Source organism: Bufo gargarizans, chromosome 1 (genome assembly GCF_014858855.1).
Source record: "Bufo gargarizans isolate SCDJY-AF-19 chromosome 1, ASM1485885v1, whole genome shotgun sequence".
Classification (NCBI taxonomy): Eukaryota; Metazoa; Chordata; class Amphibia; order Anura; family Bufonidae; genus Bufo; species Bufo gargarizans.
In genome coordinates, this window is record NC_058080.1 from 637,246,947 (window position 1) to 637,274,233 (window position 27,287).

Sequence of the window (27,287 nt, forward strand, 5' to 3'; positions counted from 1 at the left end):
TCCAGCGACAAAATGTTGTAGCGCGGGTGTTTAAAAAGTTTTCAGAGGTCCAGTTTGTAAAACTGCTGTGTGTTTATGGGCCCCCCATTCTCAGCCTCTGGTTCAAGTGCTAACATCAGAATATGATTAGGTGAAGTCCTAAGGGTACGACCAGACAGTGTGGTTGTGATGAGACTGTATCGTATGGGCCACAGCTGCTTCTAATTAACCCCTTAAGGACCCGACTCAGCTGGACGTGACTTAAGGACCAGTTCTGTACATGTACGGCACAAGGTCTGTCGGGTTCTTGGAGGGGATTGCGGGAAAATCGGGGCGAAATGGCTGCCATATTTTGCTGTTTGACTCTAAAGCCCTGCTGTACATCTATACATTAGTTTTTGAGCACTTATGGGGTGTTGCCGTATTCGGGGGAAATGGGGAACAAAATGTGGGGTGCATTTTCTCTTTGTTAAAAATTGGGATCTGCTTGTAATTTTTCATTTTCACAGCTGTGTGCTTTTAAATCCTTTGACAAGTGTTTCTGCCTTCTCCGAGACACCTGTTTGCTGAAAAGGACCCTTTCCACCCCTTAAAATGTTCGTAGGGGGGTGCACTATCCAAAATGGAGACACTTATTGGGGGTTTTCATTTATGTGGACCTCAGGAATTTTTTTCTTTTTTTGCATCATGGCACCTAAAAACCATGTCTGCCAATTCAGGTCAGCATAATCCATATTTTGCTGTTTGACTCTAGAGCCCTGCTGTGCACCCATACACCAGTTTTTGAGCACTTATGGGGTGTTGCCGTATTCAGGGGGAAATGGGGAACACAATGTGGGGTGCATTTTGGCCTGTTACCCTTTGGAAAAGTGAAAAATGTGGGTGTAAAGCAACTTTTTTCTTGATAAAATTGCAATTTTTTACTTTCACTGCCAAGTGTTTCCTAATTCTAGTAAACACCTTTGAGGTCAAAGTGCTCACTACACACCTTGAAAGATTCCTTGAGGGGTGTAGTTTTCAAAATTGGGTCACTTTTTGGGGGTTTCCACTGTAGGGCCAGTTCAGGGTGTCTTTATATGCAACATAGCTCCCAATTACCATTCCAGCTAAATCCGCCCTCCAAATGCCATATGGTGCTCCTTCCACTCTGAAGCCTGCTGTGCGCCCATACATCAGTTTTTGAGCACATATGGGGTGTTTCTGTAAACTCCAGAATCAGGGATAGATTTTGAGTTTTGTTTGGCTGTTGTTGCATGAAAATGGATTAAAATGGAAAATCTGATTAAAAAAAAAAAAGTTACATTTTAAAATTTCATTCCCATTTTCCTTTGATTCTTGTGGGGCACCTAAAAGGTTAAGTACGTTTGTAAAATCAGTTTTGAATAGCTTGATGGGTGTAGGTTCTAAAATGGGGTGATTTATGTGTGGTTTCTAATACATTAGCCCCACAAAGTGACTTCATAACTGAACTGCTCCTTAAAAAATTGGGTTTTGGAAATTTCCTTAAAAATTTTAAGATTTACTTCTAAGCCTTCAAACAGCCCAAAAAAAGAAAATGTCCAAACATGAAGTAGATATATGGTAAATGTAAAGTAATAACTATTTTAGAAGGTATTACTATCTATTTTAAAAGTATAGAAATTGAGATTTGGAAAGTTGCTAATTTTTCAAACTTTTTGGTAAATTATTATTATTTTTAATTAATAAAAATTAAATATTTTGACTCAAATTTACCAATGCCATGAAGTACAATATGTGACGATAAAAACATCTCAGAATGGCTTGGACAAGTAAAAGCGTTTTAAATTTATCACCACATAAAGTAACACACGTCAGATTTGCATAAAATGGCCTGGTTTTTCATGGCCTCATCGCAACCGCTACACAACCACGCAGTATGGTCATACCCTAACAATGCCACCTGGTTGAGAAGATGTTTAATCATATGCAGGTGTCACACACCCCTGTGCTGGAGAAACATTACGATCATTGGGTTCCACACACAGAAGTGTTTAGCAATCACTGTAACTGACATCAGGGCCTGAAAAAGTCAGATCCCAATGAAGGCCCCTGTAGAAAAGGCTTTAAACCCAAACGTGAACCTCAGCGCATTTGCAAGCTGAGAGCCAAATGGTGTTAGCAGTATCTCCTATAATGTAGCAACTAAAGGGTTAAACCCCCCCCCCCCCCCCCCACACACTTCTTAGTAAAACTTTACCAGTGTGCAAGAACGCTTCTACATATACTGTACATGTAAAAATGTTCAAAATAGTGACGTTCCAGGACTTAATACACCCATCAAATACTACTCGGAGGTGTCTACATTTGTCAGCAACATTTAAAGGGGTTGTCTGCTTTTTACTATTGATGACCTATCTTCAGGATAGGTCCTGAATATCAGATAGGTGGGGGACCGGTTCCTGTGCCATAGAAGTGAAAAGGGACGCCATACTTGTATTAACACCTGCACAAAACTGCAATTTCTGTGACAAGCAGTTAAACAGAGCAGAGAAGGCAGTGCTCGTATGAGTGCTGCCTTCTCTTCAAACAGTAGATCATCAATAGTAAAAAGCAGACAACACCTTTCAGGGGTTTATTTATTTTTTTCTTTCTGATGGGCCACTAATCAAATATGGTGTCCAGAAATTAACCTGAAAGAAAAAATGGACACCATTTGTTTAGGACCCTAAAACATAGTCAAAAATGGTTACACATATAAACAATCCTTTATCTTTGGGGTCATTATTATCAGCACGAAATGGGCAAAGTGGAATCAACTTAGAACAGTTTTATTTAAACACTATCAGAAGGACCCGTCTGCGCAAGGGTATATTTCATCTATTAAATCTAATGTTTGTGTGTGCCGTTAAAAGACAGTATCCCCCATAGCAGTGACCTCTACAGCACCAGCCCCTTTAACAGTGAACTCCACAGTCCCCTACCCATTAACACTGACCCCCCCCCCCACATTAAAATGGGACCTCCACAGCAGCCCATCCCCTTAACTTTGACCTTCACAGCAGCCCACCCCTTAACTTTGACCTTCACAGCAGCCCATCCCCTTAACTTTGACCTTCACAGCAGCCCACCCCTTTAACAGTAAGTTTCACAGCACCCTATTCCCTTAACAGTGACCTCACAGCACCCCGCTGCCTTAACAGTGACCTCACAGTACCCCGCTGCCTTAACAGTGACCTCACAGTACCCCGCTGCCTTAACAGTGACCTCACAGTACCCCGCTGCCTTAACAGTGACCTCACAGTACCCCGCTGCCTTAACAGTGACCTCACAGTACCCCGCTGCCTTAACAGTGACCTCACAGTACCCCGCTGCCTTAACAGTGACCTCACAGTACCCCGCTGCCTTAACAGTGACCTCACAGTACCCCGCTGCCTTAACAGTGACCTCACAGTACCCCGCTGCCTTAACAGTGACCTCACAGTACCCCGCTGCCTTAACAGTGACCTCACAGTACCCCGCTGCCTTAACAGTGACCTCACAGTACCCCGCTGCCTTAACAGTGACCTCACAGTACCCCGCTGCCTTAACAGTGACCTCACAGTACCCCGCTGCCTTAACAGTGACCTCACAGTACCGTGCTGCCTTAACAGTGACCTCACAGTACCCTACCTCCTTAACAGTGACCTCACAGTACCCTGCTGCCTTAACAGTGACCTCACAGTACCCTACTGCCTTAACAGTGACCTCACAGTACCCTACTGCCTTAACAGTGACCTCACAGTACCCTGCTGCCTTAGCAGTGACCTCACAGTACCCTACTGCCTTAACAGTGACCTCACAGTACCCTACTGCCTTAACAGTGACCTCACAGTACCCTACTGCCTTAACAGTGACCTCACAGTACCCTACTGCCTTAACAGTGACCTCACAGTACCCTACTGCCTTAACAGTGACCTCACAGTACCCTACTGCCTTAACAGTGACCTCACAGTACCCTGCTGCCTTAGCAGTGACCTCACAGTACCCTGCTGCCTTAACAGTGACCTCACAGTACCCTGCTGCCTTAACAGTGACCTCACAGTACCCCGCTGCCTTAACAGTGACCTCACAGTACCCTACTGCCTTAACAGTGACCTCACAGTACCCTGCTGCCTTAATAGTGACCTCACAGTAACCTACTCCCTTAGCAGTGATCTCCACAGCAGTTTCCCCTTTTAATAGTAGCCCCTTCCCCCTTAACAGTGACCTCCACAGTGTCCCCCCCTTTAGCAGTGACCTCCACAGCGGCCTGCCCCCTTGATAGTAACATCCACAGTAAACGTCTCTTTAACAGTGACCTCCACAGAGCCCTGCCCCTTTAAAGGGAACCTGTCACCTAGATTTTGGGTATAGAGCTGAGGAGCCGCTAGCACATCCGCAATACCCAGGCCCCATAGCTCTGTGTGCTTTTATTGTGTAAAAAAAACTATTTGATACATATGCAAATTAACCTGAGATGAGTCAGAGCTTGAAAAATATGACTCTTCTCCGGTCACACAAGTAAGATATGACTCTTTTATGTTAATTTGCATATGTATCAAATCGGGTTTTTTTTACACAATAAAAGCACACAGCTATGGGGACTGGGTATTGCGGATGTGCTAGCAGCCATCTAGCAACCCATGTCCTCAGCTCTATACACAAAATCCTGGTAACAGGTTCCCTTTAATGCTAGGGCTACACGACGACATGTGTCGCTCGACAATTTGTCTCAACAATTTTTATGATAGGCTATGGTGTCGCACTGCGACATGTGACATACTGCGACATGACAGTTGCAAAAAATCCATCCAAGATGGACTTTTTGCGACTGTAGCATTGCAGTGGCAGCATGTCACATGTCGCAGTGCGACACCATAGACTATCATAAAAATTGTCGTGTGACATCATTGTTGCACGACACATGTAGCAGTGTAGTCATGCCCTATGTGTCGTGCGACTTATTGTCGTCGTGTAGCCCTAACCTAAAGCTGACCTACAGCAGTGAAGAAAAATGGCTGGGTTGTTATGGAAACCTGGAGTAAAACTGTGTGTTTGTGGAGACTAAGGGCCTGCGAGCTTCTATTGGCTGACAAGGGACATGTGACGTGTGTATGACAGTTGGGATATGAAGAGAAAGACTTGCAGCCTTGTATTGGCTAATGCAGGTCATTTTTGGGGAATATCTCAGGAACGGTACGTCCTAGAGAGCTGTGACCCCCACAATATTTCTTTCCAGGTAGCAAGGGATGTGTATACCAAGTTTCATTGAAATTGATTGTTGCGTTTTTGAGTGATTGCGGAACATATATATATATATATATATATATATATATATATATATATATATAACGTCCTTCTTTATATAGATATATGACTTTAAAGAAACACTAAGGGGGTCATTTATTATGACCATTGTTTTAGACGCCGATCTTAATACCCCTTTAACTGGAGGTAGATGCGTCTTTGGCTTATCCATGCCACACACCCTTTTTTAGACTGGACATGAGCACGGAAAAGTCGCAGATTGTGACGCAAATAGCCTTTGCACTGCAATCTGCGACAGATATATGCGGAAAAGTAGGGTATATCTGTTTGTAAATGGCCTCCTAAGTTTTTGGAGTAAAATTAGTGGCACACGGACTGAATGACCATCAGAGTGCATTCAGGCGACCATATGTATTTTGCGGTCCACAAATTATGGATCCACAAAACGCGGAAACCGGCCACGTGTGTTCTACATTTTGCAGAATGTATATGGCCGGCCCTATGATAGAAATGCCTATTCTTGTCCATGATTGCGGACAAGAATAGAACATGTTCTATCTTTTTTGCTGGGCCACGGAACGGAACTACGGATGCGGACAGCACACTTTTGTGGCCTCATTGAATGGGTCCACACTAGGGATGAGTGAACTTGTGTTTCAAGTTTGGTGTACAAGGTTTGGGTTATCTAAGAATTCCGTTATGGATTCCGCTACCACGGACCATAACTTATGGTCCGTGGTAGCGGAATCCATAACGGAATTCTTAGATAACCCAAACCTGCAAAATTGCAGAACAGACCCATTCTTATGGTAGTCTGAATGAGCCCTCAATATGTTTTGTTTTTGTTTTTTTAAATTAAATTTTTGAAAATATATACTGACATTAATATTCCAGTGTGCCCTGTGTGTGTGCTCAGTCTTGGTCCTGTCCGTTATTTATTGAAACAGTCTACTAATAGAAAGTCTGTATTGTCCTTTGAAACAATCATTTAGATGTGCCAAACAGTCAAAACAATTATTTTTGTTTAATCTGAAGCATACCGCAACTTTGAAAATTACTGTTGTTCTAAGGGTTTTCATTAACATTTGTCATGAAGGGGTTGAAGGATTTGTTCAAGTTTAGTAAAAACTCAAGCAACCCGTGTAAATGCCCTGAAATAAAAAAAATGAGATATTTACCCTGTTTTGCCCCCTGCCTCATTCAGTATCCCGATCTTCCCCACTGCTGATGCCATCCTCCTGGCTGCAGTGGTGATGTTCCATGCACACAGGTCACTGTGCAGCGATTTACTGGCCTCAGTACTATATGAGACGTTACTGTTGAGGCCGGTGATTGGCTGCAGCGTTGTGCACAGAACGTTATCACTGCATCCAGGGAAAAACCACTAGTCTGAAGGAGCAGAGGGCATCGCTGGAAGAAGCAGGGGAGAAAAGGGGTGAGTATTAATTCCTTTATTTCAGACTATTTGCAGGGACTGCCCAAAAAGTGGACCTGTCACCTCTCCCGACATGTCTGTTTTAGTGCATACTTGCATTCCCCATTAATTATGAGTCATGCAACATCTTTTCATATGACTGTATGTTATGCAGTTCCTCTATTATACAGTCTATAAATGTATGAGTACTTTGCCAACTAGGTTTTACCATTTCCCTTGACAAAGGGCTGTGTCTGCCATTGCCAGCACTGATCGGACAGTGTCAGACTGTGTAAGGACAGACCCCCAAATGGTAACACACAGTAGGCATTTCATTCCTATAATTCTAGTAAGAAGAATAGAGGGACAACACAACATAGTCATAAGAATAGATGCTCTAGAATTGTCATGTCATGTGGAATACGATGATTTACTAAGACAATTCGGGTGCAGTGACGGGGCTTCTTTAACATTTGTTTGTTGCTTACTTTTTCATAGAGAGATGTCCAGTGCCAGACACGGCGTTGCGTATTACTGGCTGGACAACAAGCTACATTTAGTGGGAACTTCTCTAAATTCACAAACATGGACTAAAAAGCAGATTATGTTTGAGCTGTAGTCACCAGTAGTAATGAGCAGCAGGGGTCATATTTGAATTCGCAGTATTTCGTGAATATTTTGTCAAATATTCGTTATATTCTACATTCTTTTTTTTTTAACTTTAAAATCGGCAAGGTAATGATCGCATAATATGCGACTATTACGTGATCAATACAGACGTGAGTCAAAAATGAATATATAGCACTATAGAATATAGTGCTATATATTAGTTTTTTTAGAATATTCGTATTTTTTTTCCATCTGAAGTCCTGATTCCTACCTGCTTAAGTTGCTTGTGGGCCAATGACTCATTGGCCCACAAGCAAGAAGCAGGGAGGAAACATGTGTTGAGATGGAAAAAAATTAGGAATATTCAAAAAACTAATATATACCACTATATTCGCGAATTCTCGAAGTTGCTATATTTGCGATAAATATTAGTAATTTGAATATTCGCGCTCAACATTAGTCACGAGAGACTAATCTATAACAGCATGCACAGCGGCATGGTGTTCCTACAATTACACAGATTGTCTTTCACATTTCTCCCTCTCTTCGCTGCTGCTTACTGTCTAATTCACCTTTCATTGGGGTCATTTCATGGCAATTCAACTTTGTACTTTTCACAGTAGATGGAACACCTATTTTGCTCCTTAACATGTCTCCATGTGGTATATTTACTGTGCAGCACTAGACCAGGGATGGGCAAACTGCGGCTCTCCAGCTGTTGTAAAACTACAAATCCCATCATGCCCTGCTGTAGGCAGACTGGGCATACTGGGAGTTGTAGTTCTACAACAGCTGGAGAGCCGCAGTTTGCCCATCCCTGCACTAGACTAACTCGTCCGCTTGCCTTTTATATTCTCAGTTGCCACATGAAGAGACAAAACTGAAGGAGATGTGTAACAGCATGGCTGCCACCTACCCTTCTTCCTGCTATCCCCTGGAAGTACTCGGTTTGCATTACATCAGGTCTGGTAAGTATTCTGATTCTTTGCGGTTCAAGGGAAACACTTGCTTAATTTGCTTTTTAACACTTCATATAGTAAGATGTATTTTTGACAGTGTTTCTCAGGACTCCTCGAAATGTTTCAATTTTGGGGTACAGAAAGACTGTGCTCCTTCGTAGTCACTTCTTAATGAAATTGTCCATGGTGGTTGTATTGTATTGCAGATCAGTTTCAATAACTTGAATGGCCGCAGTACCGCACACAACTCTCTTTTAAAAGGAATCTGTCAGCTACTTTGAGCGTTTTTTACGCCGCTCATATCACGATTTAGCACAGTTGCCCAACATAAAAATAGTACCTGTATTGTGTCTTGTCAACAAATGGGGAAAAAAACACTTTATAGCGACATGCAAATTAGGGCCTGCAAGTGCCCAGGGGCGGCGTTATGGCCAAAAGCGCCCAAGCCCCTCTCTGATGTGTCATAACCGCTCCCCTTGGATTCCTTTGGCCCACCCTCCTCACCTTATTCATCCTCCTCCTCTGGTCATGTGGGCACTGATCATCGCTAGGCCCCCGCATGCGCACTGGTAACATCAGTGCCTCTGCCCATAGAGCAGCCCGCATGCGTGGGCCTGGCAGCGACCGGTGCTCACATGAGATCTAAACCAGATTTACTGCAGACACACATGAAAAATCTACAATTAATAAAGTGATTTTTGAGAGGGTTTTTCCAATTTTAATGTGATTTTTAGGAGGTTAAAATGCATCTGAATGGAAAGCCTTCTTCTTCCACCCATAACATTGACAGAAGAACCTGTAATAGAGCACCATAGATGTCTATGGATGGTGTATATTATTACTGTATACAATTCGGAGGTTGTGTGACGCTGGAATTCGGTGTTGTGCATGGGGGACATTTATCAATTGCACATTTTTTTTTTTTTCTGTTAGTCTTTCTCCTTGTGCTGCACCAAATTTATGAGCTGAACGTAGATAAATGGTCTTTATAATTCGAAGTTCTAGGGTTATGGGCTGAAAATGGAGGTGCGTTGCTCCAAATTGATCCGCAATTGATATGTAACCCTTCATTTGACTGTCACCAACTGTATTTCTTTTGTGATGTTTTTTATTATCTTTAAACTCTGAAAATAAACACGTGTAATATGGTTTTGCCTTCTTAACTGATTGTATGCCAGAAGGTTCCCTGACGTACTTTGAGCTGACTGCAACCTTTTGTGCATCATAAATGCACCTTAAGGGCTCATGCACACAAATATATTTTCTTTCTATGTCCATTCAGTAACAGAAGTTTCCATATGTCTGTTCTGCCAAAAAATAGAACAAGTCCTATTATTGCCAGCATAACGGACAAGGATAGGACTGTTCCGTTCCGCAAAATATGGAATGCACACGGACGCCATCCGTATTTTTTGTGGATCTGTTATTTGTGGATTGCAAATTATTACGGTCGTGTTTTCTATTTTCCAAAACAGACCAACTTCTCACTCCGCTTCTGAAAGTGGGAAGCTGAAAGGTTCAAAATTTTGCACCAATTGTTGCATGCGCCAAAACATGGGACAATTTAATGCTATAGCGACCTTCATAAATATCCCCCTTTATTCAGCTAATCTTTTCCAATCAGATTTTGTTTTCTGCAGAACTGGCAAGGTTTAATGTTACTGCAGAGCCAGTGACTCGAATCCACCTTGCAGAATTATTACGTGGCTATGGCCTCATCATTCATCGGCACTTATGTTTTTCAGTATGAAAATGGCCCACATGCAAATGAATAATTATAAAGCCATGGGTTTCTATAGAGTTAGGCATCATGCACACGACCGTTGTGTGTTTTGCAGTCTGCAAATTACGGATCTGCAAAACACGGATGGCGTCCGTGTGCGTTCCGCAATTTGAGGAACGGCACGGTCAGCCATTGATATAACTGCCTATTCTTGTCAGCAAAACGCGGATAAGAATAGGACAGGTTATTTTATTTTTTGGCGGACCACGGAATGGAGCAATGGATGTGGACAGCACCTGGAGTGCTGTCTGCATCTTTTGCGGCCCCATTGAAGTGAATAGGTCCGCATCCGAGCCGCCAAAACTGTGTCTTAGATGCGGACCAAAACAACGGCCGTGTGCATGAGGCCTAACAGTATAGAAAGCAAGTGCATATTATGTTCCACTTACCAGGAAGAACTATTAGGAACTATTAGCAATTACTGCCACAAAGGGACATCGTTATCTGCCCTCTCCACTACCTGCTGATTGCCAGTCATTTAGAATTCATCATAGGGAATAAAATTTCCAGAACCGGAGCCATTCACAGAAGGGTTTTCTCTGCTGCACTAGGATAATCAGTCGACCTTCTTTTATTCCGAGATCTAAAATTACAATGATAGTGAAGTAGATCAAGATTATAGGAGGATATACCTCTTCTCAGTATCATGCAGCTTATTTTTTTAAAATCAGGTTTGCAATGTATTTGTTCACAAAAATTACAAAGCACTAAAAATATGGATTTTATGTTCAAGTACATATATATGGTACATTTAAATGTGTCCTAAACCTTCAGTGAGTAGTACATCCAGAGGTAATTCTGCCCATGTGATATCAGTTAAATTAGCTAATTAACCCGTAGGATACAAACTGGGACAGAAATCCCAGCGTCGTACAGCTACAGCGCCCTGATCGGACGAGCACAGGAGCTGCGCCCGCCCGATCAGCTGCATGAGTCCCGCAGTCACTGTTAGCCGGACTCCTACTTTATGTGCCGGCATAGATGAAAACACAGATGCCGGCGCGTTAACCCTTCCACTGCCGCCATCAGTGCTGACTGCGGCTTGTGTGGTATCCTGTGACGCGGACCCAATGGCAGGGAAGGCAGCCTGATGCCATTCTTAGGCATCGGTGCTGCCTTGCGTGAGAGCCTGTGAGATCCAGCCCCTTGGGCGTTGCTTGAAAATGTGCGGGTGCGTTGCGGGAACACGCACGATTTTTCCGCGCGAGTGCAAAACATTGAAATGCATTTTGCACTCGCGTGAGAAAAATCTGCATGTTTGGTACCCAAACCCGAAGTTCTTCACAGAAGTTCAGGCTTGGGATCGGTGTTCTGTAGATTGTATTATTTTCCCTTATAACATGGTTTAAGGGAAAATAATACCATTCTGAATACAGAATGCATAGTAAAATAGCGCTGGAGGGGTTAAAAGATAAAATAAAAATGTAACTCTCCTTAGTCCAGTTGATCGCGCTGCCCGGCTTCTCGTCTGTCTCCTTTGCTGAACAGGACCTGTGGTGAGCTGCCCGGCTTCTCGTCTGTCTCCTTTGCTGAACAGGACCTGTGGTGAGCATTCATTGCAGGAAAAGGACCTGTGGTGGCGTCACTCCGGTCATCATATGATCCATCACCATGGTAAAAGATCATGTGATGGATCATGTGATGACCGGAGTGACGTCACCACAGGTCCTGTTCAGCAAAGGAGACAGACGAGAAGCCGGGCTGCGCGATCAACTGGACTATGTTTTAACCCCTCAAGCTCTATTTTACTATGCATTCTATATTCAGAATGCTATTATTTTCCCTTATAACCATGTTATAAGGGAAAATAATAATGATCGGGTCTCCATCCCGATCGTCTCCTAGCAACCGTGCGTGAAAATCGCACTGCATCCGCACTTGCTTGCGGATGCTTGCAATTTTCACGCAACCCCATTCATTTCTATGGGGCCTGCGTTACGTGAAAAACACACAAAGAGGAGCATGCTGTGATTTTCACACAATGCACAAGTGATGCGTGAAAATCACTGCTCATGTGAACAGCCCCATAGAAATGAATGGGTCGGGATTCAGTGCGGGTGCAATGCGTTCAACTCGCGCATCGCATCCGCGCGGAATACTCGCCCGTGTGAAAGGGGCCTAATGCGTTAAATCGCAGCATGCTCTATTTTGTACATTTTTCACGTAACGCAGGCCCCATAGAAATGAATGAGGTTGCGTGAAAATCGCAAGCATCCGCAAGCAAGTGCGGATGCGGTGCGATTTTCACGCACGGTTGCTAGGAGACGATCGGGATGGAGACCCGATCATTATTATTTTCCCTTTTAACATGGTTATAAGGGAAAATAATAGCATTCTGAATATAGAACGCATAGTAAAATAGACCTGAATGGGGTTAAAAAAATAAAATAAAAAAATTTAACTCACCTTAGTCCACTTGATCGCGCTGCCCGGCATCTTGTCTGTCTCCTTTGCTGAATAGGACCTGTGGTGACGTTACTCCGGTCATCACATGTTCCATCACATGATCTGGTGTGGATCATGTGATGACCGGAGTGACGTCACCACAGGTCCTGTTCCTGCAATGAATGCTCACCACAGGTCCTGTTCAGCAAAGGAGACAGCAGAGATGCCGGGCTTCGCGATCAAGTGGACTAAGGCGAGTTAAATTATTTTTAATATTTTTTTTAACCCCTCCAGCGCTATTTTACTATGCATTCTGCATTCAGAATGCTATTATTTTCCCTTATAACCATGTTATAAGGGAAAATAATACAATCTACAGAACACCGATCCCAGACCCGAACTTCTGTGAAGAAGTTGGGGTTTGGGTACCAAACATGCGCGATTTTTCTCACGCGTGTGCAAAACGCATTACAATGTTTTGCACTCAAGTGGAAAAATCTCTCCCGCACATTTTCCCGCAATGCCCGCCTGAAAGAGGCCTTAGTGTGTTACAGTGTGTAATACACTTACAGCCAATGCATCACAATACAGAAGTATTGTAATGCATTATAAAGGGCATCAGACCCCCAAAAGTTGAAGTCCCAGAGTAGGATAAAAAATATAGTGGAAAAATAAGTTAAAAAAATTAAGTTTCAAGTAAAAAAAAAAATATGTGGGTCCTTATCCCAAACTAAAGTTAAAAAAAAGGTGAAAAATAGGGGAAAAAGAAAAGTAGACATATTAGGTATCATTGCGTCCGTATCGACCAGTTTTATAAAAATATCACATGATCCACCACGTCAGGTGAACGCAATAAAAAAAAAATATATAAAACGGCGTCAAAAAAGCCATTTTCTGGTCACCTTGCCTCACAAAAAGTGTAATACCAAGTGATCAAAAAAGTTTTATGTACCCCAAAATGGTACCAATCAAACTGTCATCTCATCCTGCAAAAAAATGAGCCCCTACCTAAGACAATCGCCCCCAAAAAATAGGGCTATCAGAAAATGGCAACCCAAAAACAAGATTTTATTATGTAAAACTTAACAAAAATAAAAATGATAGACATATTAGGTGTCGCTGTGTCCGTAACAACCTGCTCTATAAAAATATCACGTTATATGCCCCCTCAGGTGAATGCTGTAAAAAAAAAAAAAGGGAAAAAAAAAGAAAACTGTGCCAAAAAAGCCACCTCACCCCTCAAAAAATCCAACATAAGGCAATCGCTTAAATTATTTTAAAAAATGGCACCCATAAACCTATCCTTATAAATCTGCTCTGCAAAAGCCATCTGGCGCTCCTTCCTTTCTGAGTCCTGCCATGTGCCCCCACAGCAGTTCAACACGACATATGGGGTGTTGCCGTTTTCAGGAGAAAATGGGCAATACATTATGGGGTGCTTTTTCTCTTGTTACCCCTTGTGAAAATGAAAAATTTGGGGCTAAAGCAAATTTTTGGGGGAAGAAACAAAACTTTTTATTTTTACTGCCAAGTGTTTCCAAATTCCATAAAATGCTTAGGAGGTCAAAGTGCTCAGTACCCCCTTAATATTTTCTTTAAGGGGTGTAGTTTCCAAAATGGGATCGCTTTTTCAGGGTTTCCACTGTAGGGATACGTCAGGGTCTCTTCAAATACAAAATTGTGCCTAAAAACCATTTTAGCGAAATCCGCCTCCAAAATCCATATGGCGCTTCTTTCCTTCTGACCACTGCCACGTGCCCATAGAGCAGTTTACCGCCACATATGGGATATTTCTGTATACTGCAGAATCAGAGTAATATATATTGATGTTTATTTTGCTGTTAACCCTTGCTGTGTTGCAAGGAAAAATTGATTAACATAAAAAAATCTACCAAGAAAGTGAAATTTTTAAATTTCACCTCCATTTTCCTTTAATTCTTGTAGAACACCTCAATGGTTAATAAAGTTTGTTACATCAGTTTTGAATAATTTGAGGGGTGTAGTTTCTAAAATTGGGTCATTAATGGGTGGTTTACATTACGTAAGCCCCTCAAAATCACTTTATAACTGAATTGGTGCTTAAAAAAATGGTTTTGGAATTTTTTTTGAAAATTTTAAATTTCCTAAATGATGCCAACATACAACAGACATATGGGGAATGTTGATTGCTAACCATTTTATGAGGTATCACTATCTGTCTTAAAAGTAGAGAAATTAAAATTTAGAAAATTGAGAATTTTTCCAAATTTTTGGTAAATTTTTGATTATTTTATAAATAAGGTGAAATATATCAACTCACATTTACCACTGTCATGAAGTACAATGTGTCACGAGAAAACACTCTCAGAATGGCTTGGATAAGTAAAAGCGTTCCAAAGTTATTACCACATAAAGTGACACATCTCAGATTTTCAGAAATCTGCCTGGGATTTAAGGTGAAAAGTGACCCGGTACTGGAAGGGTTAAATAGTATTTGTCACAGTGGATGAGATGGTGTTTTTTTTTTGTTTGTTTTTTAAACATTAGATTTTTAGCATTCAGGTTGATATGGGCATATGTGCTTTTGAGCCAAATTGCTTGCAGAGTAAACGGCAAGGGAATAGGGGGTCCTAAAAAGCACTGTGGTCAACAGATGGATTTGACTCTCTCGACCCTGTAGGACAGGCATCCTCAAACTGCGGCCCTCCAGCTGTTGCAAAACTACAACTCCCAGCATGCCCGGACAGCCTACAGGTATCAGCCTACAGCACGGCATTATGGAAGTTGTAGTTTTACAACAGCTGGAGGGCCGCAGTTTGAGGGTGGCTGCTGTAGGATATGGTTTTCAGTGTGTATCCAACTTTTAGAGAGGTCCATGGTCCAGAGAGTTTTAAACTGAGAGAAGGTTGCCGCTCTCTAGTGTTTGAGAACAGAAGGATAATTGAGTCCGTCCTGAGGTAGAGGTATGTACAGTATGTCTGCCTTGACCCTTGCCCTCGTTTTACTTAAAATAAAACTCATTATAAGCTTTTAAAATTGATGCAGGAGAATGGGACATGGCACATTTAAAAAAAAAAAAAAATTAAGTAAAGGATCTTAGGGAGTATTATCATTTTTAGAATTTTTATACTGAGTAACCTTGAGGTTTTTTTATTTATTTTTAATAAGGTGATATCATTGTGGTCAGCTTAGAATCAGGGATGGACAGGTTAGTTCCCAATTAGGTAAGTGCCCCCTTAACCCACTTGAAATCAAAAGACTTGGAGAGGTGGGAAACAAGTCTGGGAGGGAGACCAAGATTTAAAATATGGGATTTTGACGTTAACTTTAAAAATAAAAAAGATTCTACACCAAAAATATTGATTATATCTTGGACATCAGGCAATGATGATAATAAGTTGGTAAGCGACCATCAGTCATCATCTGCAAATTACCTTATGTGCTGTTCCATCCCGGAGATGTAGGTTCCTGAAGTGCAAGGTGTTTTGCTAATGTACCGTATTTTGCAAATGGTTCCATCACAAGGGTGAATGAGGGGAGATAACCCTGCCTTATACCATGGAGATAATAAATGACTTAGACATAAAGCCTGATGTGTAAGCAATTGCATTTATACACGTTTCTGTGACATATCAAATGTTTTTGAACAGTTAGTGACCCTTTAAGCAGGGCCTCCCTTAGAAAACCAAATGGATCCAGTGGAGCGCCATCTCAACATCTAATGCAGAGAAGGTGTCTCACAGCAGCCGACTACCTCTACCATAAAAAGAAAAATCATCTGTTGCCATTTATTCCACTAGCAAAATCTGATTGCTGTTTCTTGAGCTATCAGCTTAGATATAGGGGTTGGATACATTTTTGGTTTGGTAAAAAAAAGTTGGCGTATAATATGGAAATTGGTGAGTCTGAAGATTTACCTGCTTAGACAGAGTTACCACAATTGCTTCTGGTGGGATGTTTACAATCTGGTAAAGCACTTGTTTTACATGTATAGGTATCCGGCAGATTATCAGGAGAGAACGTTCCTGTGAGCGCCTGTTCCTGACTATCTGCCTATGTAAAGATGCAGGAGATCACCCGATGAAAGAGCGAAACACTCATTCATTGGGTGAAACGGTTGTTCGTGCAGGCACTTCTGCTGCCCAGAAACAATACAGCTGTATGAGGGCGAGCAATCACAATAGCAATCCCTCGTTCTCATACTGTGGAGGTGATCGCTGCATGTAAATACAGAGCTTCATCTCCACTGAGCAAGCAGCCGACTCTCAGTAATGAACGCTTCCTTCCCAACAGTCCGCTCCTCATCTAGGCGTGTAAAAGCATCTTTAGAAAGATACAGGAACAGTGTAGCTCCCAATTATTGCTATGGGAGTTAAGGGAACAGCAGAGTTCCCACAGCTCAACCTTTTCCTTAACTCCGGCCATCCCGGGCCAGCACTTGAGGGGGATTTAGACGGGCAGATTATTGAGCTCGTTCCCTACAATCTGCCTATGTAAAGGTGCAGAAGATCACCCGATGAACGAGCGAAACGCTCGTTCACCGGGTGATTCTGTCGTTGGCATGCAGGCATCTAAATTATTGTTTCTGGGCAGCAGATCATGTTCTCTAAACAGCTGTAAGGTGCCTAGAAACAATGCAGCTGTAAACGATCGCAATAGCGACTGCTCATCATACTGTGGAGGAGATTGCTGCATGTAAATACAATGCTTCACCTCCACTGAATGTCGGGAAGGATTTAGATGGGACTATTCTGCGCGTTCAGGGAGATCTCCTTCTCTCTATGAGGACGACGGATCGGCATCATACAGATTCATGGTTTCTGAGCAGCAGATCGCTGTTTAGACCACACGATCTGCTGCATGATCTGGTGCCTGCATGAACGACAGGATCACAGGATGAACGAGCGCTGGTTCATCAGGTGATCGGCGATATATTTTCATGGGCAGATTATTGGCTTGTGAAAGTGCAGTTTAAGATGAGACAACCCCTTTAACAATGGTTTATCATTGATCTTTCCTTCCATTCACACTGTCCAATTTATAATTTCAATTGTTCGGAAATGAGTAGATCGTACAGATAATAGACCAGGGGGCCTTGAGGGGGTTTCCACCAGGACTGATATCTGTTGTCAACATCTGATTGGTGGCACCAGCTTTTTTTTTAAACTTATGTACAAATAAATAATAAACTTGTATACATTTGGATATTTTATAGCCCTTTTGACTTTAAGTATTTTCTAGTTTCCAATTTTCACACTATTTATAATGGTCATTTGTCCTGACAAATGTGGTAAATACTTTGCAGTTGCTGCTTTTGTTTTTGCGCCCCTGAAATGTATATGAAAATATATGAATTATGTTTTATCCTCTATAACAATGAAAACCGTGGCGGTCTGACTCCCAGCACATGTCAGTCCTCTGAATGTAGGGGGTTATGGTGCCTCCCATCACTTGATTCAAATGTATGAGCTGAACTCTCGTTCAATCACGTATTGATGGCATATCCCAGGTTGATCTATCGTTGTTGCTATATTTCAGGGGACGTCAGTGAAGAAGCTGTAGAGTGTTATAATAAACTTGTGGAAATGGAGCCACGCAGTGGTCCCGGTCTCATCGGAATAGGAGTCAAAGCTCTACGTGATAAAAAGTATGAGAAGGCAGCAGAAAACCTTTCCCAAGGTAAAGTGCTGTATGTTCATTATGTATAGTTAAAGCTAAGCGCAAGCACATTACATTACTGCCAATATAATTGTGTTCAAAGCAGCATCTGTTACTGTGAATAATTATATCAGTGCTTTGTTAGATATTTCCTTACTGTATAAATTGAAGGGCCCCCATAACTATTAACCCCTTGACACTAGCGATGGGTCGTTCGTGACTGTTCCGGTACAAAGAGCCGGCTCGCCAGAATTATGTGAGCCGACTCACAAGCGAGAGTGAGCCGAAAACACAGGCAGGGCAGAGGGCAGTCTGAAGAGAATAAATGAGCAGGAAAGGCCGGGTTTTGGGGAGGCATCAGTGTCCCAGCCCTATTAGTCTCCTGATGATTAAGCAACAAACATTAGTTTGCATTATGCAATAACTGGAGCATAACTCCCAACATTTCAAAAAAAAGAAAAGAAGGACAATATGTGCAGCAATTTATTTCATACTAGACAACCCCTCTAACTCTACCCAAAACATAACTATACACACCCAGTCCCCATAATGTTCTCACATAGTAATTATTTCCCCTTTGTGTCAGCACACAGTAGTATTGCCCACACGTTGCCCTTTTCACAGTAGTAATGCCTACAATGTGCCCCCTCACAGTAATTATGGCCAGATATGTGCCCCCTCACAGTAATTATGGCCAGATATGTGCCCCCTCACAGTAATTATGGCCAGATATGTGCCCCCTCACAGTAATTATGACAGATATGTGCCCCCCTCACAGTAATTATGGCCAGATATGTGCCCCCCTCACAGTAATTATGGCCAGATATGTGCCCCCTCACAGTAATTATGGCCAGATATGTGCCCCCTCACAGTAATTATGACAGATATGTGCCCCCCTCACAGTAATTATGGCCAGATATGTGCCCCCCTCACAGTAATTATGGCCAGATATGTGCCCCCTCACAGTAATTATGGCCAGATATGTGCCCCCTCACAGTAATTATGACAGATATGTGCCCCCTCACAGTAATTATGGCCAGATATGTGCCCCCTCACAGTAATTATGACAGATATGTGCCCCCTCACAGTAATTATGACAGATATGTGCCCCCTCACAGTAATTATGACAGATATGTGCCCCCTCACAGTAAGCAGGACCGATATGTGCCCCCTCACAGTAATTATGACAGATATGTGCCCCCTCACAGTAATTATGACAGATATGTGCCCCCTCACAGTAATTATGACAGATATGTGCCCCCTCACAGTAATTATGGCCAGATATGTGCCCCCTCACAGTAATTATGGCCAGATATGTGCCCCCTCACAGTAATTATGGCCAGATATGTGCCCCCTCACAGTAATTATGGCCAGATATGTGCCCCCTCACAGTAATTATGGCCAGATATGTGCCCCCTCACAGTAATTATGGCCAGATATGTGCCCCCTCACAGTAATTATGGCCAGATATGTGCCCCCTCACAGTAATTATGGCCAGATATGTGGCCCCTCACAGTAATTATGGCCAGATATGTGCCCCCTCACAGTAATTATGGACAGATATGTGTCCCCTCACAGTAATTATGGCCAGATATGTGCCCCCTCACAGTAATTGACAGATATGTGCCCCCTCACAGTAATTATGGCCAGATATGTGCCCCCTCACAGTAATTATGACAGATATGTGCCCCCTCACAGTAATTATGGCCAGATATGTGCCCCCTCACAGTAATTATGACAGATATGTGCCCCCTCACAGTAATTATGACAGATATGTGCCCCCTCACAGTAATTATGGCCAGATATGTGCCCCCTCACAGTAATTATGGCCAGATATGTGCCCCCTCACAGTAATTATGGCCAGATATGTGCCCCCTCACAGTAATTATGGCCAGATATGTGCCCCCTCACAGTAATTATGGCCAGATATGTGCCCCCTCACAGTAATTATGACAGATATGTGCCCCCTCACAGTAATTATGACAGATATGTGCCCCCTCACAGTAATTATGGCCAGATATGTGCCCCCTCACAGTAATTATGGCCAGATATGTGCCCCCTCACAGTAATTATGGCCAGATATGTGCCCCCTCACAGTAATTATGGCCAGATATGTGCCCCCTCACAGTAATTATGACAGATATGTGCCCCCTCACAGTAATTATGGACAGATATGTGCCCCCTCACAGTAATTATGGACAGATATGTGTCCCCTCACAGTAATTATGGCCAGATATGTGCCCCCTCACAGTAATTATGGCCAGATATGTGCCCCCTCACAGTAATTATGGCCAGATATGTGCCCCCTCACAGTAATTATGGCCAGATATGTGCCCCCTCACAGTAATTATGGCCAGATATGTGTCCCCTCACAGTAATTATAACAGATATGTGCCCCCTCACAGTAATTATGGCCAGATATGTGTCCCTTCAGAGTAAGTAAAAAAGAAACAAGCAAAAATGAGCCAAGTGAGAAGATGATAAGGGTACATTTATATGACCGGGTCCGCATCCATTCCCACAATTTTCTTTTCCTACCACATTTTCTTTCCCCCTCTCTGACCCTGTCTGGGTATGAACATGTATGCGGGAGATAACAAAGGAGAAATATTATAACAGCGACTAAGAGTATCCTAGCTTTCCCAAAGCTGAGTTCATACACATGTATATAACGTTACCGCTGACAGTATGTTCAAGTCCCCGGCTCTCCTTGCCATGCCGACAACAAATCTTCAGTGTCCATAGCTTCACCTGGGAGCTTTTGCATTTCTCCCCCTTCCATCCAGCCAATCAGTGGCCTCTTCAGGGTTGTTGAAAAATCGGCTCACTTCCCCATCCACCACTCTTAAACGGGCCGGGTATACCATAGAATAGGGCAGATTCTTCTCTCTTAGCCTCCTTTTCACTGTGCTAAACGTCGCCCTTCTTTTCTGCAATTCAGACGAAAAGTCTGGGAAAATCATGATGTTGCTGTTTTCATACTTGAGTTCTCGCTTGGTACGTGCCATCTGTAACACATGGTCTCTGTCCATCGAGTTTAGAAGCCGTGCAAGCAGGGGTCTCGGTGGGGTCCCCGGTGGAAGAGGTTTGGCGGGTACGCGGTGTGCTCGCTCTATAATAAACACTGCTGAGAAAGTCGCCTCTGGAAAGGAGCTGCGCAGCCATGTAGTGACGAATTCACACGGATTGTTGCCCTCTGCTTTTTCGGGCATTCCGATTATCCGTAAGTTATTACGGCGTGTACGATTCTCATAATCGTCACATTTTTGTTGCCAGAAGCTGACCTTCTGCTCCAGCTCTTGCACTTTCGTGGGTATTGGCTGTAGGCGATCCTCCACATCAGATATTCTGGTCTCAGCTTCTTTTACGCGATCCCGAATAGCCTGCATGTCATGGCGGAGCAGGCCTATGTCCACCTTCACCTCCTCCAGTTTCCCCACCATCGATGTACGACAGGTAGCTATTGCATGCAGTAGTTGTTCAGTAACTTGCTTTAGGGATGGTTCGGTGGCTGCCTGTTCCGCTCCCACTTGCGCGGGATCCTCCGTTACCACCTCTGCTGATGAAGTGCGTGAGCCCGCGCCATCTTGGTCTTCCACGCGGGCAAATTCTCGGAGGCGATCTGCAGCGGACTGCGCTCTGTTCCTGGACATATTTATGTTACGGGTCTTTCCCGACCTCCTGCTGGTTCTGGAGGTAATTTTTGCGGCAGGTATGTATCAAGATAAAGTAGAAGTTAGGGATTTGGGTCCGGAGCTCTTCTACATGCGTCCGCTCATATCAGCTTCCGGCCACGCCCCCCATTCCCACAATTTTGCCGGGTGTGGACCCATTCATTTCAATGGGGCTGCAAAAGATGCGGACAGCACATCATGTGCTGTCTGCATCCGTAGTACCGTTACGCAGCCCCGCAAAAATATAGAGCATGTCCTATTCTTGTCCTATATTGCACCGGCCATGTGTGGTCTGCAATTTACGGTGTGAATGTAGCCTTACACTATATGGCCCTGCCATTCAAAATGGAGAGGTTACAGCGGTTGTAGAGAGAGTGGAGCCTCTAGGTGTAACAGCAACGCCCCTGTTGCTCCTAGAGGCTCATTTGCATATATTAAAACATCATTTTTCTCAGCAATGCAGGCACATATGAACATGGGAGCAACACAGATGCCTTTAGCTGCCAAGTGCACATGTAACCGGTCAGACAGTGTAATAGCTACAAATCTGCTGGCAGATGCCCTTTAACCCCTTAAGGACACATGACGTACCGGTACGGCATGTTTCCCGAGTCCTTAAGGACACATGACGTACCGGTACGTCATGGCTTTAAATAGCGATGCCGGCGCCGCGGGGGTTAATCGGAACGGGATGCCGGCTGAAATCATTCAGCCGGCATCCTGTAACAATGTAGGGGGGGGTCATTTGACCCCCCCCCCGCATCGACGATCGCAGAAAACCGCAGGTCAATTCAGACCTGCGGTTTGCTGCGCTTTTTGCAGTTTCTGATCCCCGCGGTCCCTGACCGCGGGGATCAGAAACTTTAGAGTGCCTAAAATCAATATAGTACACCCCCCCCTGCACCCCTGCATGATTTGATGGCGGCGGGTGGTGCAGGGGGGGTGTCGCAGGCGGTGGGGGCGTTGCGGGAGGCGGGCGGTGCGGCAGGCGGGATCGCGATCCCCCGCCCGCCTCCTATTGCGTAATCGTTGGTGTACAGTGGGTATACCAGGGTGCCAGCACATTGCTGGCACCCTGGTATAAACGGCTGACATCGTTGATGCGATGTCAGCCGTTTAACCCTTTCCATACAGCGGTCCGTACGGACCGCTGTATGGAAAAGGTTAACAGTAAGAGGGAGCTCCCTCCCTCTCCGATCGGGGGGCTGCTGTGCCTTTGCAGCCCCCCGATGGAGAGGGAGAGAGCCCCCAGAGAGCCCCCCGAAGCCCCGTCCTCACCCTTCCCCGTCTGCGAAGTTCTGACCATAACTGAGCAGACGGGGAAGGTTCCCATGGCAACAGGACGCCTGCTCAGGCGTCCTGCTGTCCATGGTGCTGAACAGATCTGTGCTGAAAGCATAGATCTGTTCAGTGTAAGTAAAATACAGTGCAGTACCCTATATAGTTTCTGTACTGTATTTTACAGACATCAGACCCACTGGATCTTCAAGAACCAAGTGGGTCTGGGTCAAAAAATAAAAAGAATAAGTGAAAAAAGTTAAGATTTAAAAAAAAAACATTTATCACTGAATAAAAATTAAAAAAATAAAATAAACTACACATATTAGGTATCGCCGCGTCCGTAACGACCTGATCTATAAAACGGCCATGTTACTTTCCCCGCACAGTGAACGCCATAAAAATAAAAAAATAAAAACTATGAGAAAATTGAAATTTTGCCCACCTTACTTCCCAAAAAAGGTAATAAAAGTATTCAAAAAAGTCGCATGTACGCCAAAATAGTACCAATCAAACCGTCATCTCATCCCGCAAAAAATGAGACCCTACTCAAGATAATCGCCCAAAAACTGAAAAAACTATGGCTCTTAGACTATGGAAACACTAAAACATCATTTTTTTTGTTTCAAAAATAAAATCATTGTGTAAAACCTACATAAATAAAAATAAAGTATACATATTAGGTATTGCCGCGTCCGTATCGACCGGCTCTATATAAATATCACATGACCTAACCCCTCAGGTGACCACCGTAAAAAAAAAAAAAAAAACGGTGTAAAAAAAGCTATTTTTTGCCATCTTACGTCACAAAAAGTGTAATAGCAAGCGATCAAAAAGTCATATGCACCCCAAAATAGTGCCAATCAAACTGTCATCTCATCCCGCAAAAAATTAGACCCTACTCAAGATAATCGCCCAAAAACTGAAAAAACTATGGCTCTCAGACTATGGAGACACTAAACAATTTTTTGGTTTTAAAAATGAAGTTATTGTATAAAACTTACATAAATAAAAAAAATTTTTATACATATTAGGTATCGCTGCGTCCGTGACAACCTGCTCTATAAAATTACCACATGATCTAACCTGTCAGATGAATGTTGTAAATAACAAAAAAAAAAACGTGCCAAAAAAGCAATTTCTTGTTACCTTGCCGCACAAAAAGTGTAATATAGAGCAACCAAAAATCATATCTACCCTGAACTAGTACCAACAATACTGCCACCCTATTCCGTACTTTCTAAAATGGGGTCACTTTTTTGGAGTTTCTACTCTAGGGGTGCATCAGGGGGGCTTCAAATGGGACATGGTGTCAAAAAACCAGTCCAGCAAAATCTGCCTTCCAAAAACCGTATGGCATTCCTTTCCTTCTGCGCCCTGCCGTGTGCCCGTACAGTGGTTTACGACCACATATGGGGTGTTTCTGTAAACTACAGAATCAGGGCCATAAATAATGAGTTTTGTTTGGCTGTTAACCCTTGCTTTGTAACTGGAAAAAAAATATTAAAATGGAAAATCTGCCAAAAAAGTGAAATTTTGAAATTGTATCTCTATTTTCCATTAAATCTTGTGCAACACCTAAAGGGTTAACAAAGTTTGTAAAATCAGTTTTGAATACCTTGAGAGGTGTAGTTTCTTAGATGGGGTCACTTTTATGGAGTTTCTACTCTAGGGGTGCATCAGGGGGGCTTCAAATGGGACATGGTGTCAAAAAAACTGTCCAGCAAAATCTGGCTTCCAAAAACCATACGGCGCACCTTTCACTCTACGCCCCGCTGTGTGGCCGTACAGTAGTTTACGGCCACATATTGGGTGTTTCTGTAAATGGCAGAGTCAGGGCAATAAAGATACAGTCTTGTTTGGCTGTTAACCCTTGCTTTGTTAGTGGAAAAAATGGGTTAAAATGGAAAATTAGGCAAAAAAAATGAAATTCTCAAATTTCATCCCCATTTGCCAATAACTCTTGTGCAACACCTAAAGGGTTAACGAAGTTTGTAAAATCAGTTTTGAATACCTTGAGGGGTGTAGTTTCTTAGATGGGGTCACTTTTATGGAGTTTCTACTCTAGGGGTGCATCAGGGGGCTTCAAATGGGACATGGTGTCAAAAAAACTGTCCAGCAAAATCTGGCTTCCAAAAACCATACGGCGCACCTTTCACTCTACGCCCCGCTGTGTGGCTGTACAGTAGTTTACGGCCACATATGGGGTGTTTCTGTAAACGGCAGAGTCAGGGCAATAAAGATACAGTCTTGTTTGGCTGTTAACCCTTGCTTTGTTAGTGGAAAAAATGGGTTAAAATGGAAAATTAGGCAAAAAAATGAAATTCTCAAATTTCATCCCCATTTGCCAATAACTCTTGTGCAACACCTAAAGGGTTAACGGAGTTTGTAAAATCAGTTTTGAATACCTTGAGGGGTGTAGTTTATAGAATGGGGTCATTTTTGGGCGGTTTCTATTATGTAAGCCTCGCAAAGTGACTTCAGAGCTGTAGTGGTCCCTAAAAATTGGATTTTTGTAAATTTCTGAAAAATTTCAAGATTTGCTTCTAAACTTCTAAGCCTTGTAACATCCCCAAAAAATAAAATATCATTCCCAAAATAATTCAAACATGAAGTAGACATATGGGGAATGTTAAGTCATCACAATTTTTGGGGGTATTACTATGTATTACAGAAGTAGAGAAACTGAAACTTTGAAATTTGCAAATTTTTCCAAATTTTTGGTAAATTAGGTATTTTATTATGCAAAAAAATTAATTTTTTTGACTTTATTTTACCAGTGTCATGAAGTACAATATGTGACGAAAAAACAATCTCAGAATGGCCTGTATAAGTAAAAGCGTTTTAAAGTTATCAGCACTTAAAGTGACACTGGTCAGATTTGCAAAAAATGGCCTGGTCCTTAAGGTGAAAATGAGCCTGGTCCTTAAGGGGTTAAGAGGTGGACAGCCATATTTAAAAGAGTAAGCAACCATTCATACAATGATGAGACTGCATTGTGCTTTTCTAGGAGTCCAGCAGGTGAAGTTGTGTCCTAGTAGTGCCTGGTACTTTCTTGCAGAAGCTCAACTGAAGATGCACAAACATGAAAAGGCCACTTTATCTTGTGAACAAGGTGAGGAGCATTTATTTTCGAACATATATATATTTTTTTATTTTATCTAAACTATGATTTGTCTAATCCATATTTTAGCCATCAAAGTTCTATCTCAGGATGATTTCGCTCGTGGGGACACTCAACAGAAGGATCGTGCTCTTGGGTTGAAAGCACAGGCTTTGCTGGAATGCACAGATATCGATCACTCTCAGGAGATACTGAAAATCCTGGACCAGGTATGGAAAAGCTGTCCAATTTGTGCGTATTGTGGAGGAGTTTTATACATCTTATGCAGTACTTCACGTGCACCCCACCACTTCTGATTAATGTCTCTAGGCAATTGCTATTACCAGACAGGGGTATTTAAAAGGGTTTTACATTTTACAGTGATTCACTTGCTGAAGGTCATTACATATTGATATACCCTGTATATACCCTCTCAACTCTCTTACATTAAGCCCTCATGTGCACGACTGCATTGTTTTCCCGCATCAGTGTGCTGTCTGCATCCATATCTACGTGCCACAGTCCTGCAAAAAAAATTAAAATGTCCTTTACTTGTCCGTTTTGCAGACTAGGATAGACCTTTTTATAGAAGGGGGTAAAAAATGGCGGCATGCACATGGCCAGTATCCATGTTTTGTAGATCACGGTTTGCGGACCGCAAAACACAAATGGTCGTCTGCATGAGGACTAAATGGGATCCTGTAAATTGGCCTGTACTTGAAACATATAATGTATAAGTTGTATAACTGTTGAGTGAATAGCTCTTAGGGCTTAAAGGGGTTGTCCAGCCGTATATAATGCAAAAAGTTGACAAACGGTTCACCCAAGAAGCTGCAATCATTGTTGTGAGTCGATAAAACAGTTAACCCTGGATCAGTGCAAGGATTGCCACGCGACTCGGGCTGAAAACCCAGGACTGTCATCCATAAGAATCCACCGTCTGAGTAAAATTATAGTGGCATGAACTGCTTCCGCGTTTCGGGCGGATTACACCCTTACTGATAGCCTTGCATTGCCTAAGCGGTTCATGCCTAAGACTAAAGATTTCACTCAGATGCTGGATTCTTATCTACCTGTTTTCCAGGGTTATGCTCATTGTTAAAGGGGTTATCGAATACTATAAAAATGTCCCCCATATGCCGGGCCCCTCACACTGAATATACTTACACTGCTCCCTGTGCCGCTCCTGGTCCCCACATCGCCGCTGCTGCTTCTCCCC

General features: G+C 42.9%; 1 protein-coding gene across 2 annotated transcripts in view; it reads left to right on the forward strand.

Annotated features, from left to right (window-relative positions):
• Nucleotides 1–27,287, forward strand: part of TTC37 (tetratricopeptide repeat domain 37) — a 168,709-nt gene that overhangs the window by 18,471 nt on the left and 122,951 nt on the right. For both annotated transcript variants that reach the window (XM_044275999.1, XM_044276000.1), the window contains exons 8-11: nt 8,109–8,217; nt 17,894–18,034; nt 25,976–26,080; nt 26,159–26,298. In XM_044275999.1, the coding sequence (XP_044131934.1) occupies nt 8,109–8,217; nt 17,894–18,034; nt 25,976–26,080; nt 26,159–26,298 (495 nt within the window). The remainder of the gene's footprint in view (nt 1–8,108; nt 8,218–17,893; nt 18,035–25,975; nt 26,081–26,158; nt 26,299–27,287) is intronic.